At 35.4% G+C, this 21,361-nt stretch overlaps 1 protein-coding gene across 1 annotated transcript in view; it reads left to right on the forward strand.

The window, feature by feature from the left end:
• LOC150103172 (HEAT repeat-containing protein 3) overlaps positions 1-21,361 on the forward strand; it is a 193,966-nt gene that overhangs the window by 166,236 nt on the left and 6,369 nt on the right. Inside the window, exons 11-12 of the mRNA XM_090397657.1 lie at positions 8,648-8,784; positions 18,745-18,986. Coding sequence (XP_090253783.1) covers positions 8,648-8,784; positions 18,745-18,986 — 379 coding nt within the window. The remainder of the gene's footprint in view (positions 1-8,647; positions 8,785-18,744; positions 18,987-21,361) is intronic.

Below are 21,361 nucleotides of genomic sequence, written 5' to 3' on the forward strand. Positions count from 1 at the left end.
CAATTCATTCAGGTCTTCTATCATTTCCATTTTATCTCCTTTCAAATCATTCGTACCTGCCACAACGATCATTTCTTTCACCCTTTCCTTTTGCTCTCTAATAGACTCAGTTACGTCCTTTATGGTCGCACCAGGTTGGTATGATTTTGTCAAATCCTCTACTAACACACCTCGTACTAACGAGTCTCCATACAGCACTCTATCCTTCATTTTGTTCATGTTCACGTTCATACGTCTATTTTTCCTGTCATACCTTTTATTATTGGTTGGTTCATTCAGTCTACTTTTGTTCATGCACTCTAGCTGCTGTTTTGCTCTTTCTATCACACTATTCAACAACGCGATCTCACTCAATGCATCTATCTCATCTTTTTTGTTCTCTGAGAAACCATTTATACTATCATTCACACTTTCTACATTCATACTCTCACAATTTTCATGTACAACCTTGCCGTTTCTTGTCATATCGCTATTTCCTTCATTCTGAAGGTTGACAAAAATATCACACTCACGATCCGAAATACACTTCAATTCCTCATTCTCCCTACATTTTCTACACACATTCAATCCTTTATTATCATCTAACCACACTCCGACCGCACTCCGCAAAGCGTACATTTCACAGCTAGTACACTGACTCATTTCTTTTATGCTACCGTTCTTTGATAACGATGGCGAACCTTCATTACTGGCCGCCATTTTCCTTCGCACAGGTGCCATACTTATTTCAACGTGTTTTGTCAAATTATACGTTATAACACACCAAAAATAGACGCACTAAAATACGCAAGGCAAACAAAACAAAACTACACAATATTAAGTAATTTGTATCGATAACTGAAAATGATACTTATCTTATCTGGAGCTTGCACGAACACTACACATTACGAATTCATCTAGCGGCGACTTCCCGACATAGATTATGTTATAAAACACTTTAGTACACTAACCACGCTAATAAAGCTCCAATAATATACCAAAATTACACACTTAAGTCCATTAAATTGAATCCAAAACATCAATAAATCAACAAAAAACACAAATCTCTCAGGAGCTCTCCGATAGCACGTCCGTTCATCAGCTAGCCTCGACACCAACAGATATCACTCTGCAATAAGTGTTGCTGTGTGTATTACAAAAAGTAAATAATGCAGAGGAAAGAAAGCTGAAGTATGTTTTATGTGCAGTATGTTTTACCATCATATGTTGCAGTGGGATAATTTTTGTAATAGTAATCCCATTTGTTTAACTTACAGTATATTAATATGGAGGCAGAAGGAGCTTTTAACATTTAGTTTGAAGATGTGCAGCTTTAAGAAATAGAATGAAATGATAGGTTGTTCCAAAGGATAGCAGTGGAGAGAAGATAAATTAAGAGGAAGAAAAATTTGTTCTGTGAGTTTGGAATTTAATTTTTAAGAGTGTCAAATAGTTGCTGTATGGATCTTGACATATTTAAAGGAGTTCAGGGAAAGTACTAGTAAGCATTTTCTTTCTGTTAAGGCTGGTAAGCTATTTTAAATTGAAAAATTAGAAAGACAAGGATAAAAAGAAAGAAAAGACAGATTCTTTGATGATCACAAATGATGATGAGGATTTGGAGGGGTTTATAAAGTTTTGGATCACTGATGGGTATGCTATTATTTTTTGGACTGCCTTGGAGTCACAAGACTCATTGCAGGAAGCCAAATACTTGCAGAGCACAATACCTATGATACTCTCCTTTCAAAACATTCAGCATTTGAGCATTCCTATTGTGGCAGTAGATTCCATTTTATTGATAGGATTTCCCTTGCTCATATGACCTGTATACAGTTTCCAAGCCCCCCTCCACCCAGGATGCTCATTTGTGGTGTTCAGGACCTCCCAGTGATGGTTCTTAAGCTTTTTGCTCACAACCCTTTTCTGCCTCTGTTTATTCTTTGATATTTTATAAAATTTACTCTCTTCACTTCTCCTTAGTCTTTTTTGCTCTCCTATGGGATCCATTGTCTTGCTGCTGTTTGCCATGCGGTGTAACCGGTGGACATCTGGAAAGGGTCTTGCATTACTTTCTCCTCTGCTTCAGCAAAAATTTGACAAGATATAGTGAATTGCCCGCAGGAGTAAACAGCAGTTAAATCAGATTACAGTACAGGTGATATGGCTTGCTGGTATAGTATTTGGGGTAATGGCATCTGAGCACATGTATTTCTTGCTGGGTGACAGAAATACGAAACAAAAGACATGGTATAAATATACCATTGTTCCTCATCTTCCACACAAAACAGGTGAAAAATAGGACAAAATGTTTCCCTTCTTTTTCAGAAGGGTTGTCAGGATATCCCAAAACAGTTAAACTATGTGCCGGTAATATCCTTGTTGATTCATGTCAACAACACTCAGAAAAATTACTGTGAGAAACATCAGTGGAGGGAACCAGTTATGGTAATACCTCATTGCTTAACTATTCTAGAAGTGTTATATCAGAGTATGATCCTCTCCAGATAAAGAGATAAGAGGGGAGGTTAAAGATCACAGCGTAACAGGTATGAGACACATCCTGATATGCAACTAGTTCTGAGAAATATCTTTACTTTTGATGCACCCAGACATCTGATATCAGTAAAAGCAAAATATCTCAACTGCCCTGTTAGGCCTTCATCTCTAATTTATCACGATGTCCTAAATGTCAGAAATATGATTCTCTTCCGTTTGTGCTTGATTTGGCAGTAAAGATTTTTTGTGATAATAAATCTTGCTTTTTAGAAAAAAAAATCAGCTCAGCTAACGCCTTTTTTATTCCCGTATACGGGAGTAGGCGAGGCCATTTATCCCTATCTAACTTTTGGAGACTGAGTGGGCAGTTCAATCTCCACTGGTACCCAATCAGAGACAGATGGCCCAAAGCTATCACTAATTAAGCGGTACGCAGTGAAGAGAGACGGCTCAAATATGCCACCATCTCGTGGTCCCTAACCCTAACACAATATATTTAATGTCTGAAATAATGTGGGTTCTACGGTCGATTTTCTTGAGTTTACAGGACGAAAAACCCGAGTTTCCGGGAGGAAAAACCCGCTTGCCCGTGCCAGAGATCAACTAACTCGGGAACCGGTCGAAAAAAGGCTTAGAAAAATTTCCTCTAGTCGCCGACTAGACTCGAAACGAAGTCTTCCTTCATGCGGCCAAGTGCGGTGGTGTGCAAACGCCACATCCACCGAGCTACACAGGCTCCATCTTGCTTTTTAAAGAAACTTAAATGGGTCAACTCTGAGGGATGCCATCCAGCTTACTCCTGTTCATGTCAAAGAGAGTGGAAGGATGAAAAGGAAGTACAAAAGATAAAACTGAACAAAATATCTATCAGGAACTAAAGAGGAAGCTAGTCACCACAAAACTGCAGAAATCTTGCACTGAGAAGGTGGCAGTTAAGCAAATATCAAAAATGATGCAAACCCATATGTCTATTCCACCATCTGATAATTTCCGTGTACCTGAACTTTATGATCATAAGTGCTTCTCTTTGGAGTGCATTAAAATGACCTATCACAGTCTCACCATGAAACAATGTCTAAAGTGATTCTACTTAATGAGAACTTGTCAAAAAAAATTATTGCAAGTACATCACTGAAAGGAAAAATGGACTTATGTATCCATATTGCAAACTAAATACCAGTACTGACTGATTCAACAACAGATGATATATTAAATGTTTTTCTTTCAGAAGAAGAGATAGACACTGGCTGTCAATACTTCCCAATATCAGTTGACAAAGGTAAGCCCTCAACCTCTCTTAAATCTCATAAGTCGACAAAGCCTATAGAATAAGGCAATTCATATGGTGGAACTGGTATGGATGCTGCTAATATATGAGGATATCAAGGCTCTTATTTAGAAACATATTCCTGTTTCTTTTTTAAATAACGAACCTGTGGTGCGATCATAATTAAAAGAAACACACGTATTAACCACAGTGAAAATTATTTAATTGTAAATATTTCATCCTAAGTATCTTAGGACATCATCAGTACAGTAGTTTTAAACAATAATAGGAATAACATACAGTTAGGGCACATGATTACAATAGAATCTCATTAAACGTGCATAACGTGCTACAGTAGTACCAAAAAAAAAAAAAATATATATATTTAACACAATTTTGTATGACAATTTCCCGTACTTTAGGAATAGTAAGAACGTCGTTGCGGTTTAAGTTTGGTCTGTGTAGTAGGGTTTCAGAACTTTCTTTGTATAAACGTTCATGTTTATATAAAGATCTATGTAAAAGTTTAGACTTTTCCCAATGGATCCTATGGTTTGGATTTTCAATTCCATGTTGAGAGAGGCCATATTTCTGCGGATTAAAAAGACGAATGTGGTCTTGATGTTCTGAGATGCGTTTCTGAACAGACCTACCTGTCTGTCCAAAGTAAGATAATTTGCATGAGCATGGAATCTCATAAACGCCAGGCAACATCAAAGGCGAGAGTTTGTCCTTAGGAGAAGGTAACAAGTTGTTACCTTCTCCTAAGGACAATTTGGTTGATAGGTTTGATAGGACATCATCAGTACAGTAGTTTTAAACAATAATAGACATAATACCCTCTTCTATATGTCTATTATTGTTTAAAACTGCTGTACTGATGATGTCCTAAGATACTTAGGATGAAATATTTACAATTAAATAATTTTCACTGTGGTTAATACGTGTGTTTCTTTTAATTATATTCCTGTTTCTGTTTGCAGGAGGCATATTTAAAACCCAGTGAGAACCCCACCTTAAGGCATTTCATTATTACTTTTAAGGATAGAACTAGATATGGACAAGTTGCTATCCTGGTGAACAACTATACTTCTTTTCAATGTGTACAGCTTAACACTGCTCAGAAGTGGTAGCCAATTAGCTTTCAGTGGGATTTCGTATGTTTCATTTATTTACCACTGGATTTGAATTAAATCAGATCTTGATATGTATTGCAGCTGCTCGACTCACTCGTACTTGACTTTAATGGACACAACAATGTGGGATATTACCAACACGAATAGGCAGGACCATGTTATTGTTGAGTGTATGCTTGACATTAACAACCGCTCTCTCTCTCTCTTCCTCCTTTTAATAATGGATGTAATACCCTCTTCCATATGTCTACAGTAGATATTGCAACCTGCTCCTCTGCCACTCTTCTACTGTTCATGTGGGATGGCAAAGAGAACACATGTGGAAAATTGACCAGGGTGACTAGAAAGGTGAAGCAGTCCACTGAACACTTATTAATGAATTCATATTTATGAATTTAGGGACACTAAACACACGTGTTGAAAAGATTATTTTACTGATTAAAAATAAAATAATAACATTACGTTTTGACCCCTGTATTGAGGTCATCTTCAGAAGGATACATGTGTATAAGAACAAGCTACATGCTGTTGCACTCTATACAAGTAAATTACATCTACATTGCTTACTAATCTTTTTTCTTAGCCTGCCCTCTAGTGATAAAAATAAAATAAAATAAACAAAAATAAAATAAAAACTACAATAAACTCTGCTAAAGTCCTCATGTACTAGGATTCTTCTGGAATTATACAGTTTATATTGTTATATTACGATTATCTTCTGGATTTCTACAGTACAGGTTGCTATTGAATGTTCAGGAGGGGAAAAAAAAAAAAACACTTTCTTCATGGTTGCTATGAAGGTTGTAGATGGGTCCTCCACATTCTTGGAATTGTTAGACCATCATTTTTATTCAGATTCAGATCATGTTTGAGCATTTCACGTGCTTCCTTGAATTTCTGCTCGAACCAGGTTTTGTTGCGGTGTAGGGACTTGGTACCTTTCCAGTTAATTCTGTGGTATGTTTGGAGTGTGTGGTCAGAAAGGCCGGTTTTTCCAAAATGGAGGTATTTTATGTGACGTTTGTGTTCTTCCTTTCTGATTGGGATGGTTCGCCCTGTTTCCCCTATGTATGGTATGTTACATGTGCAATCTATTTTGTAAACCCCTGAGTGGGCTAAGTGTGGCAGGGGATCCTTGGAAGAACTGAGTAGGTGTCTTAATTTTGTCGGGGATTTAAAGATGGTTTTGATATTGTATTCGTGTAGTGTTCTGTCTATTTTTTCTGAAATAAAAAATAGACAGAACAGTTTGTTTTGTCTCAAAAACAGCAGCTCAAATGGGCTAAAGTATCTAACAAAACAAACTGAGTAAAAGTATCTACAGTTACTTTGGAATCAGCAAATACACACACATTATGTTTCAGAGTAGATGAATGGTGTGTTTGTCTATATCCACCCTTCATTTTTTGGATTTTATTGTATACAACTTTGGCACAGGCTGCATAACTGACAGAAGATTTAAACCTAATTCGTGACTGTTTTTGACTCTGAAACATAATGTGCTTTGATCTAGCATGTTTAAAAGCTATGAGATTGATGTTGTAAGATTATAGGATATCTATGAAATATATTTTCTACTGTCTTAATCTTTTTTTTTTTTTTTTTTTTTTTTTTGCTACTTAGTCAGGGTTCTGTTATATGTTACCGAAATAATGGTTTTGAATGCAGCTGTATGGACAATACAGTCTATCACATACATCATCATTAATAGGTCTTTCTTTTAAGGTTACACGTTGATCAGCATTCATATTTATGAATTTAGGGACACAAAACACACGTGTTGAAAAGATTATTTTACTGATTAATAATAAAATAATAACTTTACGTTTCGACCCCTGTATTGAGGTCATCTTCAGAAGGATACATGTGTATAAGAACAAGCTACATGCTGTTGCACTCTATACAAGAAAATTACATCTGCGTTGTTAACTAATCTTTTTTCTTAGCCTGCCCTCTAGTGATTAAAAAAAAAATAAAATAACATAACAAAAAAGAAAACTACTGAACTATTTAAATCAGTTAACATGTGGCCGGAAGAAACGATTAAAAAATTAATACCGCAGTATGCCTGTGCGCCCAGAATTTATGGCCTGCCAAAAGTACACAAAACAGACATGCCATTACATCCAATTGTGGAAGGAATTGACAGTCCAAATTACTACTTAGCCAAAAAATTAGCGGCCACACTCAAGGAATTGGTTGGTCATTCCCCTTCCTACATAAAAAATACACAACAATTCATAAACAAAATTAAAAATATTACACAACAACCAAGATCTATTAGTCAGCTTTGACATAACTTCCCTTTTCACCAATGTCCCAATCAATGATACTATCCTACTCTTACAGAACATATTTCCACACGACATCACGGCCCTCTTTGCCCACGTACTCCGCTCTGGATATTTTGTGTGGCAAAACAATTTTTACCTTCAAAAAGAGGGTACCGCCATGGGCTCACCACTCTCTCTCTCCCCCAATAGCAAACTTTTAATATGGAAGATTTTGAGCAACAAGCTCTAGAATCGGCGTGCCTAAAGCCCAAAATTTGGCTCAGATACGTTGACGATATTTTCGCCATTTGGCCTCACGGCCGCCAAGCACTAAATACATTCCTTGGCCACCTGAAACAAACAACACAAATGCATCAAATTCACCATTGAAATTGAAAAAAAACAACTCTTCTGTTCCTAGACGCACTTGTCACACGTCTTCCTTCAGGCTGTCTCTCCTCGGTTTATTGCAAACCTACACACACACAGGCCAGTACATACACAAAACTTCTTATCATCACCCAACACAAAAACTAGGGGTCATAAGCACCCTTAAACACAGAGCTCAAACCATTTGTTCAAATGAACAAGCTCTTAACCATGAATATGAGGCCATCAAATATACCTTTATAAAAAATGGATACAGTATAAAAACCATTCACAAGATCCTCCACAAAGATACCACTAATAACAAAAAAATCCAAAAAATGAAGGGTGGATATAGACGAACAAACCATTCATCTACTCTGAAACATAATGTATGTATATTTGCTGATTCCAAAGTAACTGTAGATACTTTTACTCAGTTTGTTTTGTTAGACACTTTAGCCCATTTGAGCCGCTGTTTCTTTGAGATTTAAAAAACATGAATATTAAATTCTACCTTTTGACCTTTACATTAAGGTCATCATCAGGAATGTAGCTTACAACAGTACAGTTGCTTTGTTGTACCTCTTATATATATTTAAGGTTGAAATGTAGAATTTTTATCTTATTAAAGGTTGAGCTTTTTTTTTTTTTAAATCGCAAACAACAGTTTAGTCCATGAATGAACTCAACTATAAATGGTCTAGAACTGTACAGTCAGCCCTTTAGTTCCATTTAATCAGCTGCATCAGTTCCATGATGAATTGATGTTTATCAAAATAGATTTGATAAACATCAATTATGAGATGCTAAAGGTTTGCACTTAGCAAGGTTGAGATGTCATCTCCATTCTTTAGCGAGTATCCGTTCATCCTCTTGTAACAATATCATATCAGAGCTTCCTGTCATGCTCTTCCTTATTTAGCATCATATTGCATTAATTGAGATACTCACATTTCTAAAGGAAGAGGTGTCTTTAATATGAACTGTAACTAGCACCTTGATCACTATTTCCCCAAATCATATAGAGAAATGTTGGGAAGCCCTGGCATGTATTTAAGTTTCAAAATAGATTTGAAAAAAACAACAACAACAACAACAACAATTGAATTGCTTTTATGTTTTAGGTTCCATGCAGTGAGATGCCGAGCATTACTCTGTGTCCATAACTTAATTGAAGTGCTAGATTTGGAAGACTTAGGTGGACCTGAAAAACTTTATGAACTTTGGATCAACTTGACTCATCTAGCTTTTAAACAAATAGGTAATTGCTGAATTGTTTTTGTAACTATATTCTGGAAAATTTAGTTTAAAAAACTGACTTTATGAATCTTTGTCACAGTAACAGTAATACAAATTGTATATTATTCTATTATTTTTATTGAATACCTCCATGGAGAACCAGTAATAGAAAAAATTAAAAAATATAAACATAAATGGATGGAACATGTTCAAAGAATGAAAACAGAAATATTACCAAAACTAGCCTTAAAGTACAAGCCATTAGGAAAAAGAAAACCAAGACAACCTCTTAAATGATTCAACGATGACTTCTAAGGCTGGAACAGGCATGCTAGGCCTAAATCCTTGATACGTATGATGATGACCTCCATGGAGCAGAGGGAAGACTATGTGCCCTTTTGTTGGGATAGCCTGGGTATGAATCTCATTAAGCATACTGGGAAACATTTTCTAAGGAAGCTGAGCTCAGTGTTTTTGTAGGAGTAAAAAATAGAAAACCCAACTAGTGAACATATACAGATAAAACACTCCTACCTTCAAAGCTTAAGCTACCCTGTCATTAAGAATCACAGCAGTTTGTCATTCAGTAATTTTTTTATGATAATCGTACTCATAAAAGGTTATAAACCTATAGTGCATTAGTAATATCATGCATGGACTCTGTTAGATAATCCAGAAACCCTACCCTAGAGACCACATAAGAATTTTTTTAAAAAAACTCTTTCAGGCTTCTAATAAGCAGTGTGGTGATATCACACTGGACATTGAAATTCATTTACCACCTAAAGACATTCACAAGCATCCATGCCACAATGGGATTTGAATCCTTAGACCAGTTGGGGAGCAGAACTGCCATTCAACCAGACTGGTCTATCATGTTGAGTAGCATATTTATTTATTTTATTGTAGCTCTGTTCCATTTCACGATCAACTTCGCTTTGTTCGTATGATAAGTTTATGGAACCAAAACTGCTATTTGTGTGCATTTGTTTGTAAATGCAGTATGTTAGTAGCTTTGACATACTTTTGCAGGGTGAAATAAAGTGACACAAATCATATTAGTAAAATAATGGGAGTAAATGGTCATAACTTTTTATGACCATTAATTTTTTTTTAACTTCTTTACTATAAAGACCAAGTATAATCTACTAGTAAAATCCAGATAAAAGAAAATTCCCATTTTAAACAGAATTCACATATAAAAATTGATTTAATTCTCTTGTAATGTTTCCATTTTTCAGATATAGAAGATTGAGGAACAGAGTCAAATCTGGTGATCCATGAATTAGAATCCATGGGTCTAGCTTGATACTCATAATAAAATTTGGAATGAACAAATAGAAGGTACTTCCATGGGTTCTCCCCATCTCCTTTTCAGAGGAGTGGAGGGCTAGAGGAGGCATTTATTTCTGATGCAGCTCCTGATTAGACCCATAAGTTAAAAATTAGTTTGAACACTGCTAATTTCTCTCTTTTCATGTTTATTCAACTGGCTACCCACATACCAGCTTTGCTTATTCTATTTTCTATTTCCATATTTAATTTACCATTCTATGTTCTTGCCATGTTGAAAAGGTTTTTTTGCTGATTTTCATGTCAGATTTGTTACAGTATTTGCTCAGTTTTAATTAAAGAATCCTGAAGACTTGTAGTGTAGTATTTATTTAGGAATATAACACCATCTGCATAAAGTAGTCAGTTGATTTCCTCTTTAGATTTAGATATTAAGTAGGATGCACCCTAGTCTTATACCTGATTTTACATCAGACTGTATTCTTGGTTGTCTTCAATTCTGACAGCAAGATTTACAAGTTCAGTATAAATTATTTGCCCTACATAATTTCCCATTTATACCATATAATTGTAAGGTTTTTGAACACATTTTCTCTTAGTATTTTGTAACATGCCTTTTCCAAATTTAAATACAGATCTTGTTTTATCCCCATGATTTCTTAACTATTTGTCTTAAGTCTAGTCCTCACAATCTCTGTTTGTCTTTTGAACCCAGGTCAGGACAAACTTGAAGAGTATTTTTACTCTTCAGGTCCTGTTCTTTTCTCAAGTATACTTGCATAAATCTTACCTGGAACTTTCAGTAGGGAAATTCTTGTATAATTCTCACATTCAATTTTATTTTTCTTTTGGTAGATTGGATACCATGAGACTCTACACCAACTATCTGGAATGCAAGCTTCTGATTGTGCCTACTAAATTATGCAGTACAGCTAGTGTAAAATTTCATACTTCCATATTTTCTGGTCAAATATCAGTCCATTCCAGTTCCCTAGGTTTCTGATAATTTTTTCTATCCCAGATATCAATATTTGTTGATATCTACAACCTAATTACATTCCTCCTGAATACTCCACTGTCCCGTTGCTGCTCATCTCATTTAATAATTCAAAGTAATTACTCCAGACATCCGGGATAGCTGTTGTCAGTTTTTAGGTCACATTTATCATGACTGATTCCTTCTAGAGGAATCAGTAATGATACCTTTCTTTCCTCTATTTCTAGCATTTTCAATAGCTTCTAGAACATTTTGCCACTTTCCTGATTTATCTTCATCATCATCATCATCATCAAATTCCTGCCATATACCCTCAAGGGGTGTACGGGATATGATAGCACTACATGAAAAAAATTACATCATTATTAATTTCTTATCTACAATTTTCCTCCAAATCAGTCTGATACTTGTCAACACTCCAACATTATCAGATCTTATATTTCTATCGTCTAAAGCACTTTGTACCGTATCAATCCACCTATATCTTGGTCTTCCTCTGGGTCATTTTGCTGCCAACCTGGCAGAGAACACTTGTTTTGCTAATCTTTCCTCACCCATTCTGTTTAAGTGACCATACCACCTGAGATTAGCTCTGCTAACACATTCCTGGATGCTGACAATGTCAAGTTGTTTCCTAATACCCTCGTTTTTAATATGATACTGCCATTGATGCCATCTGTTCACGCCTATAATCTTTCTCAGGACTCTCATATTTGTGGTCTCTAGTCTTTGGTCCAGTGTTTTACTTCTGACACAGCTCTCAGATCCATAAGTTAAAACTGGTTTGAACACTGCCTTGTATACAGCTAATTTAGTGTTCCGACTAATTTCTCTCTTATTCCATATGAATTTATTCAATTGACTTCCCACCATACCAGCTTTGCTGATTCTGTTGTCTATTTCTATATTTAATTTACCATCTTCAGTAAAAATCGTGCCTAAATAGCTGAAATGTTTTACTTGTTCCACAGGTTCTCCATTCTCAACACAGTTGACATTTTCAATGATTCTGCCTATTTTCATTGTCTTTGTCTTTTTATTGCTGACCTTCATACCATATCTATTACAACAGCTATTCAATTTATTCAGAGAATCTTGCAGACTTGTAGCAGATTTATTTAGAAGTATAACACATCATCTGCATAAAGCAAAGAGCTGACATTAACATCTCCAATTTTGATATATTTAATACCACTTTCCTTCATAATGTACATCCTTGTCTCACACCAGATTTAACATTAAACCATCTTCCTGTACTTCCTTCAATTCTAACTGCTGACTTACAACTCAAATAAAGACTAAGTATTGCTTGATATAATGCCCCATTGACACCATATGACTGCAGCGTATTGAATAGCTTCTCTCTTGGCACCTTGTCATATGCCTTTTCCAGATCGACAAAACTTAAATACAGATCTTTGTTATATTCCCATGCTTTCTCGACTATTTGTCGTAAAGTGAAGATCTGATCCTGACAGCCTCTATTTGGCCTGAATCCAGCTTGTTCTTCACCAAGCTTTTCTTCCACAATTCTTCTCAACCGTTTCTCAAGTATACTTGCATAGATCTTGCCAGGAACACTCAGTAGGGAAATACCTCTGTAATTCTCACATTCAGTTTTATTTCCCTTTTTATATATGGGTACTATGAGAGCTCGACTCCAATCATCGGGAATTCGTCCCTCTGTCCAGGCTTTCTGAACTATGCAGTGCAGCCACTGTAAGACTCTTATACCACCATACTTCAGCATTTCTGGTCGAATATCATCTACTCCTGCTGTCTTTCCACATTTCGAGCCTTTGATGGCTTTTTCTACTTCAAGTATGGATATGTATTCCTGACTGCATGCCTGGTCAGTGTTTTTTACCACTGTGCTGTCATCACTGCTTGTTTCATTTAGCAGTTTTTCAAAGTAATTACTCCATACTTCAAGGATATCTTTTTCTCCCGTTTTCATGTCACCTTTATCATCTCTATCTCCTTTTATAGCGCTCTTTCCTCCATTCTTAAGCTTCTTCAACAACCTCGAGAATATTTTGCCACCTTCTTGATATTTATTTTCTATATTCTTGCCAAAGTCCCCCATGACTTTTGTTTAGCTAGTTTTACACAGTGTTTAGCATTCTTGCATTTGTCTCTATATTCTCTAAGAGCACAAGCTGACTTATTTGACAGGAACTTTTGGTATGCTTTCTTCTTTTCCTTCACTGCCTCTTTAACTTTCTGTGTCCACCAGGGTGTTCTGATTTTTTTATCCTTACAGACAACCTCACCACATGCCTCTCTGGCTGAATCAATCAGTGTTTTCTTCAGAGTTTGCCACTGAATCTCCAAGGTTTGGTTCCTGTTCTCAAACTCTTTCATTTTTTCTTCAATAATCTTTGTGTATTTTAGTCTACAGCTCACATCTGAGAGCTGCTCAACTTTTATTCGCTTTAAAACTTTCTTACATGTTATTCTTTTCAATATGAAATTCAATTTTATCCTGTTCAAGACTAAATAGTGATCACTTCCAATTTCAAATCCTCTGTACACTCTGGTGTCCTGCACCAGGGAGAAAACATCACTATCAACAATAACATAGTCAATGAGACTTTTCTTATTCCTAGCCTCTTCTCTCCATGTGAATTTGTGCACATTTTTATGTTGGAACATGGTGTTAGTAATAACCAGTCCATGTCCTGAGCAGAAATCCAACAGATATTTGCCATTATTATTAGCTTTGCTCTTTTCTCCAAATTTTCCCAAAATATTTTTGTATGTCTCTCTCAATCATTTCCTACTCTGCTATTTAGATCCCCAACAAGGACCAATTTTTCATTGTGTCAGTTGTTTTTTCTAAAGCCTTAAAAAAATTCCTCCACTTCTACCTTAGTAGAGCCTTCTGTGGGACCATAGGCACAAATAAGTCTCATTGTCCAGTTCCCCATTCTCATATTTGCCCACATTACTGTACTTGAGACTGACTGCGATTCAAGAAGATTAGCCTCGTATTTTGTGTTGAATACTATGGCTACTCCTTCTTTTCTTTGATTGTCATTGCCTGAATATAATATTTTGTATTTATTGCTCAGAAAGATCTCACCAGTTTTGGTCTTTTTTGTTTCAGTCATCCCTATTATGTCGATCTGATACTTATCTAATTCCTCAGCTAGCTCCATTTTTTTGTCATTCAGGCTTCTTACGTTGATATTACCGATCTTTAACTCTGGTGATGTTGAGTTGGGGTTTATTTTCAGATTTGTTCTAGTAGCTGACTTTTCGCTGTTCGCCCTGGTTCCCTGGCGAAAACAACGGGGGCCTTGTTTAACCGGGCGACGCCCCAGCCGGCATGAAATTTTGTCATGTTGTACCATCATTCTATATTTTGGTTTAACCAATAAGAATACAATTTGGTCAGCTAAATCCCAAATTGCTAGCCCATCCTTGTCCGTTCAGTATCCAAGTAGATACCCAACAGGGTGCACCACGAGAAGGTGAGGATTGGACATTAGGTCAGAAGCCCTGGTCGGTTCTCCGCATTCCTTTAAAGGCTATGTGGAGGTCTCCTCTCAGTTATACAGCTTTGACCCTTAAGCACCCCTGATTTATCTTTTACATTCTAAATAGTTTTCCAATGACCATTGTTCAGCTACTTTTTATTCATAGCTTTCTTACATTTTTCTCTATAGGTAATGTATCTGCTGGTCTCCTTGCTAGGAACTTTTATGATTTCTTCTATTCCAAGACCAGTTAGTAGTTTTGGCATACTTTTCATAAGTCCATCATGAAGTTTGGATTTTTGTATTCTTACAACTTCACCAACTTTCCATGCTGAAACTAGCAATGCTTTCTTTAGTTGGCCACTGAGTCTCTAGAGGTTGTTTGTAAACCATCTCGCATTTTTTCCCCTTGAATAATATTTGTATATTTGAGTCTAAAGCTCACCTGAAAGCTACAATGTGATATTCATTTTTATCCTCAAATCTAAATTGGAATTACTTCCTATTTCAAATCCACTCTTGTATCCTGAACCAGCATGAAGATATCACTATCAACAGCAGCATAGTAAGATTTATTGATTACTTTTATCACCGTTATAAATAGCACTACAAGCCTGTTACTAGATAATCCAATTCTCCCAAAGAACACTTCACCAACTTCCCATGCTGAAACAAGCAACACTTTCTTTAGTTGGCCACTGAGTCTCTAGAGGTTGTTTGTAAACCATCTCGCATTTTTTCCCCTTGAATAATATTTGTATATTTGAGTCTAAAGCTCACCTGAAAGCTACAATGTGATATTTATTTTTATCCTCAAATCTAAATGGTAATTACTTCCTATTTCAAATCCACTCTTGTATCCTGAACCAGCACGAAGATATCACTATCAACAGCAATATAGTAAGATTTATTGTTCCACAATAAATCTTACTCTGTATGTATTTTTTTCCAACAGTTCGAGAACCTATTTGTACTTAAAATTCGTTAAAGCTCATAGTTATGAAAACCTTCTTTTTTACTGTATTGTTGAATAGTGTATGCATTATCACCCCCCCCCCCACACACACACAACTTTCCCCCACTTGTAGATGCATGTTATGGTTTAATGTTTCTAAGCAGTCATATGTAATGCATAAGTAATGTAAATAAAGTATTCATTTACATCAGATGCACAAAGAAAAAATTATTCTGAATAGCTTGGTTTAAGGGAGCACAGCAACCAGTTTGGTCATCAGTCTACACTATTAAATAGCACTACAAGCCTGTTACTAGATAATCCAGTTCTCCCAAAGAACACCATCACCACCTATTGCTCTCACATCTGTTAACTGCCAGCAACATGGTCTACCTTCTCCCTTTGGGTCATTGTTTGCTTCAGGTAAAGGTGTTATCTTTTCAGATTTTTCTACTAATGCACATACATCTCAGTCTTCCATTATATCACCCATCTTCTTCTTGATGTGTACACAAACCTTTCACTAACCTCAAAATCAGTCCATAGTTTCTGATAAGCACTTTTCATTTCACTTTGCAGTGATCAAACATTAAAAGTTTGTCCTCTGCTCTCTCTCTTAAAACTTTCTTTTGATAACACTTATTCTTTGTGCCTTTCTTGGCACAAACAGATTACTGCTATAGCATGCTCAAGCCTTGGCATTCATTTTTACTCAAGTTGTTTCTTTTCACCTATCCAACTGATAAATCTATGTAACCAAATCAACCCAACATTAGAATATCAGCCGTTTTGGTGATGCACCAAATAACTTTCAAAATTCTTGATGCCACCTGAAACAGAGCATTTCATCTAAAGTGATGACCTCTGTCTCTCAGAGATGAGATGATCAGTTTTTACTAATATTATGCTTTTCTACTACAGATATTTAATAGTGCACTGCATAATTGGTAGCCCCCCCCTCCCCCCAACCTGCCAAAACTTTATTATTTATTATATTATATTATAAATTAAAGCCCAAGCTACCTGACTTGTTCTGTCTTCTTAGGTTATCAATCTTATGATTACCAAAAACAAACCACTTTCTCCATAAAATACACTTAAGTCACACTAATGGAAGAATTTGTACTACATACTCTGTATGTATTTTTTCCCAACAGTTCGAGGACCTATTTGTACTTAAAATTCGTTAAAGCTCATAGTTATGAAAACCTTCTTTTTTACTGTATTGTTGAATAGTGTATGCATTATCACCCCCCCCCCCACACACACACACATTTCCCCCACTTGTAGATGCATGTTATGGTTTAATGTTTCTAAGCAGTCATATGTGCATAAGTAATGTAAATAAAGTATTCATTTACATCAAATGCACAAAGAAAAAATTATTCTGAATAGCTTGGTTTAAGGGAGCACAGCAACCAGTTTGGTCATCAGTCTACAGTATTAAATTTCATAATATGCTTAACAGTATAAACAAGAGAGGAAAAAATACATTTAATAAGCTTACTAATATTTCACAAGATCAGAGCATAATTATAACTGAAAACAGAACTACAGGTATCCCTTGCCTAACATGGGATTTGATTAACACAGCGAAATTAATTGTGACAATCCCTTTATGTACGCCGCAAGAGTTTTAATTAACACTCCTTTAAATTTACCACGCAAAAACATGATAGCCTAGAGGAGTGTTTCCTGGCTTAGAGAAAGAAAATCGTGAGCATGATGATGTCATTCCTATTTCTTAATGAGGATGAAGTTCATCCTCATTTTTCAGATTTATAAATAACAACAATCTCTGATGAACAAGGTGTAACCATAATCTATGAACAACAATAATCTCTGTGCCCAATCTCTGGACTCTATTTCTAGGCTTCTCTATTGTCAAAGGATGATTTTTCCAGGGAGAATGCCAGCCACCTAAATGGGATTTCAAACTTTTTGAGATATTAGTCATGTTTTTTTTTTTTTAATATCTAAAATTAATCTCAACTTTTTGTTAAAATAAATGAATTTTATATAAAAAAAAAACTTTCCTGATCTCTGTTAATTCAGCAAATCTTCTGAGAAGATGGAAATGTATTCACAAATCAAGAAAGATTTTTCATCTTGATTATCTGCAGATTAAAAATCTCACAAAACCAACAAATCACTCAGAAAAAATCTAATGATGATGTCATTATTTGGATGTTGTTCTTGGATGCAAATTTCTCCAGATCAGCATTATGGATTTCATTCAATCTTTGTGGAATTATGCCAGTAAATACTCCTCTGTTTCACTGACATACTTGCAAGAACTATGTAATCACTTTAAAGAAAGTTAACAAGAATTAAAATTTTATTATTTATTTATTTTTAATGACAATACCATGAAAATTACTTTTATACCTGTCTCTATACCATTCAGGACTGTTCTTTAGACCTTCAAACTTTTTACTATGTTTCTTATATATAACTCGTTGTGTGTCATCTCCAGCGTAAGGATGATGTAGTGAGGACCCTATCTCTTCCACATTGCTGTAAGTATTCATGGCTGTAGATCAGTGTGTGTGTGTGTTTTCACAGGGCCAGTTTGCCTGTTCTGAGGGACAAAAAAACCCCACCACCTCTGTATGAGACTGGCTAATTCACCGTTAGTCAAAAGAGACCAGATAAAGGTTCATCACATCGTGGACAGGAATTGAACCATTGTCTTTCCAACCAAAGGGCTTTGTCTATAACTACTGCAATAGTATTAGAATACATAGCAAAAATGCTTCAAGTTATTAATATAAAGATATAATTAATCATCCTTGTTCTAGCAGAGAGAGAAGAAACATAAAAAGATTCAAAATATATTAGAGACCTTAATAGGAATTGCCTTGGTTTGCACTGCTTAAAAGATACAAACTTTCATCTTGTATTATTGCTTTTAAGTTTCACTGGCCTGAACCAGTGAAACTAAAAACCCTAATAAAGCTGTTTTGAACTGTTGGTTCTCATCAGAAACCAGGCAGAAAACTAAAAGAATAAGAACCCTCAGTTCAATAGCGTAGCAATCCCATGTCAGAAATTTACTTCATCTATGAACTCTCTGCAGGTATGTACATAAAGTATTAGAATATAAAGCTAAAAAAGGTTTGATCTGGCAAGTTAATTTATTAAGAAATTGAAATATTATTTCTATTGCTACCCTACAAACATACATGTGGATGTTCTTTCAAACTGTTTACATGTTTTTTTTTTTGCAAAACTACTCTGTTTTTATGCTTTCAGATCCCATTGACACAGAATTACTGGAAGCTGCTACTAGCTCTGTTCGTGCTGTATTAGAGAAACTAGCTCAGCAGAGTCCTGCAAACTTCAGTCAGATAACAGCCTCTGATGTTCAGCTTCTTGCAACAGTGGGTCATCAGACAAAGGATGCCAACATAAGAGCAAATATTGTCAGGATATTAGGAACCATAGGATGCATTGCAGGAAAAGATCTTAACGAATCTTCCTGTGTACTAGTTAAGGTATGCTTGCATGGAGGAAAGAATATTATACACACACACACACACACTTTCTTGCATAAAGCGTTTTAAACTTAATGTCATTAAGAAAGTTTAAATTACTGTAGAATATTTAAAAGAATAACAGATAATATCTCATGATTTTCATGTTTAGTTTTTGGAGATCTCACAAAACATTTAATGCCAAAAATAACAGATATGTTATAATCAATTGTGCAGGGGGGGGGAAATAAGTACTGTTTTATATATATATATATATATATATATATATACACACACACACAGGTAGTCCTCGACTTACGATTGGGTTCCATTCCAATGTCTGTCGTAAGTCGAGGACTTTTTTTAATTTTTGATTTCTGTTATAATATTTTCATAAATTAGGTTTCTATTTAACTTAAAACGGTTAAAATTGCATAAACTTCGTAAACATCTATAAATTATTTATTAGTACATATACATATAAATACAAAATTAAGAAAGAAAAATTTAAAAAAAAAATACATAAACACATATCAAAAATCACCATTTTGGTTGTTTATTTCAGATTTTTTTTTCAATTTTTCTTGAAAATTTTGGCAGTTTCAAAATTGGAACTAGCAGCTTCTCCCGTTATTCGTATGTTATGTGTAAGTTAATCGACTTTTGAATCGATAAAATCAACCTTTACTAGTGTTAAATGCAATGGCAGCTCGTCTATAGGGACTGGGCCCCACCTATATTTGTATAACTAGCCCCATAATTGTAGTTTTAAAAAATATGTTTCTTGTAATTATTATTTTTTTATCTATTTCCAACACGTTTTATTGTTTAATAAAAAAATTACTGTAGTGTTTTGTGGCAATATTGTATAATGCAACTTAGTATGGTCTCTGGGGCCAGCCGTGGCTGGCCCCAGAGACTGTACATAGCATGCAATTCTTTGATTGTGAAGCACGCGCACTAGCGATCGTGTTTGTTTACCAGACCAAGCTGGCCCAGTCACTGTGTTTGTATGTAAATAGCGGACGATTCTTTCATTGTCTTATTATTTATTCTCGTTGTTGATCTGTTTTAGTCCATGCGGTTGGTCTAGTGGCTATGCGCTTCGCAACCATATGTCTGGGGAAGGAGTGTCCTAGGTTCGATTCCCATCTACGATGTGAGGAGCTTAAGGATCTTCTCAGCCATAGCCAAGTTAGCCAGTCTTGGGCGTGGACAGCAGGGTTTACCCCCCCAGTTTATCTGGGGTTTTTCATCCCACAAGCAGGCAAACTGGCCCTGTGAACACACGCTGCTACAGTAAAAAAATACATCTCCCCCAGCAGCAGGCCGGTTGGGGGTTGTACTAACAAAAAGTCGCATAAAAATGTAACACGCAGACCCTGCAGTGGAAGCGGGATAAACGCATAGAGGAAGAAGTTGTTGATCTGTTTTATTGTTTCATTATTGTTGTCGTTTATTGTTATAATTTATTTTAAAGTTTAAATATTTATTATGTCCATAAACAATACATTTTAACTATGAACAAAATCAGTAGTTCATATTATGTTTACTTTGTAAAAAATAAAATTTATGATTTTTCTTTGACTTTTATGTGTTTATATTTATGGGTTCTATTAGTCAATCTTAAACAATTTTAACTTTTTAAAAATTTATTTTCTCTGAAGTTTCGACATTGATTTATAAAATAAATAACTTTTTTTTTTTAACAGTTGGAAAATGAAAATATTTTGCAGGGCGGCCAGCTGGAGTCGAATCAGTGTCTTTGGATTTCCGGTCCACTGCTTTAGTCCGTTGAGATATGCCTGCAACTGCAAATCTTTTGCATTTTCGTGTTATTAATACGTTGAGCCCATATATGTTACATACTAACACTTTTAAAAAATTAATAGCTCAATGCATCAGTGGATTCTGACTAAACATTATTGTAATAAAAATAATAACTATAAATCAATAATAGAACCCACTATATAAATATAAAAAAATTAAGTTGTTTTTGGCCCCACCTGTTTCTATCGTCACCGATTAAATGTATGCTCACCGTATTTGACAAAAGCACGCAGCCTATTGTCAAATAGGCTGCGTGCTTTTGTTTGAATCGTAAACATACAGAGAAATATTCTTGTTGATTTGATCATCTACCCATATCATTAAAAGCTTCTACATTTCATATTAACTGTCCCTTTAGCCGCCTCCATTATTCTTGATTTATCTTTTATAATTGTTGAAACAGTTGAATGCGATAGTTTTTCTTCTTGTGCTATTTCACCAACTTTCTTTCCTTTGTCATATGCTTTAATGACCTTTTTTTATATTGGAATTTTCATTGGTTGTATTACTTCTCTTACTGGACATGATAGGGTTACGAGATACAAAAATTGCAACGAGAGAAACGA

The sequence above is a fragment of the Typopeltis vanoorti genome, chromosome 9, assembly GCF_054136105.1.
Source record: "Typopeltis vanoorti isolate ZY-2024b chromosome 9, IOZ_Tvanoo_1.0, whole genome shotgun sequence".
Lineage (NCBI taxonomy): Eukaryota > Metazoa > Arthropoda > Arachnida > Uropygi > Thelyphonidae > Typopeltis > Typopeltis vanoorti.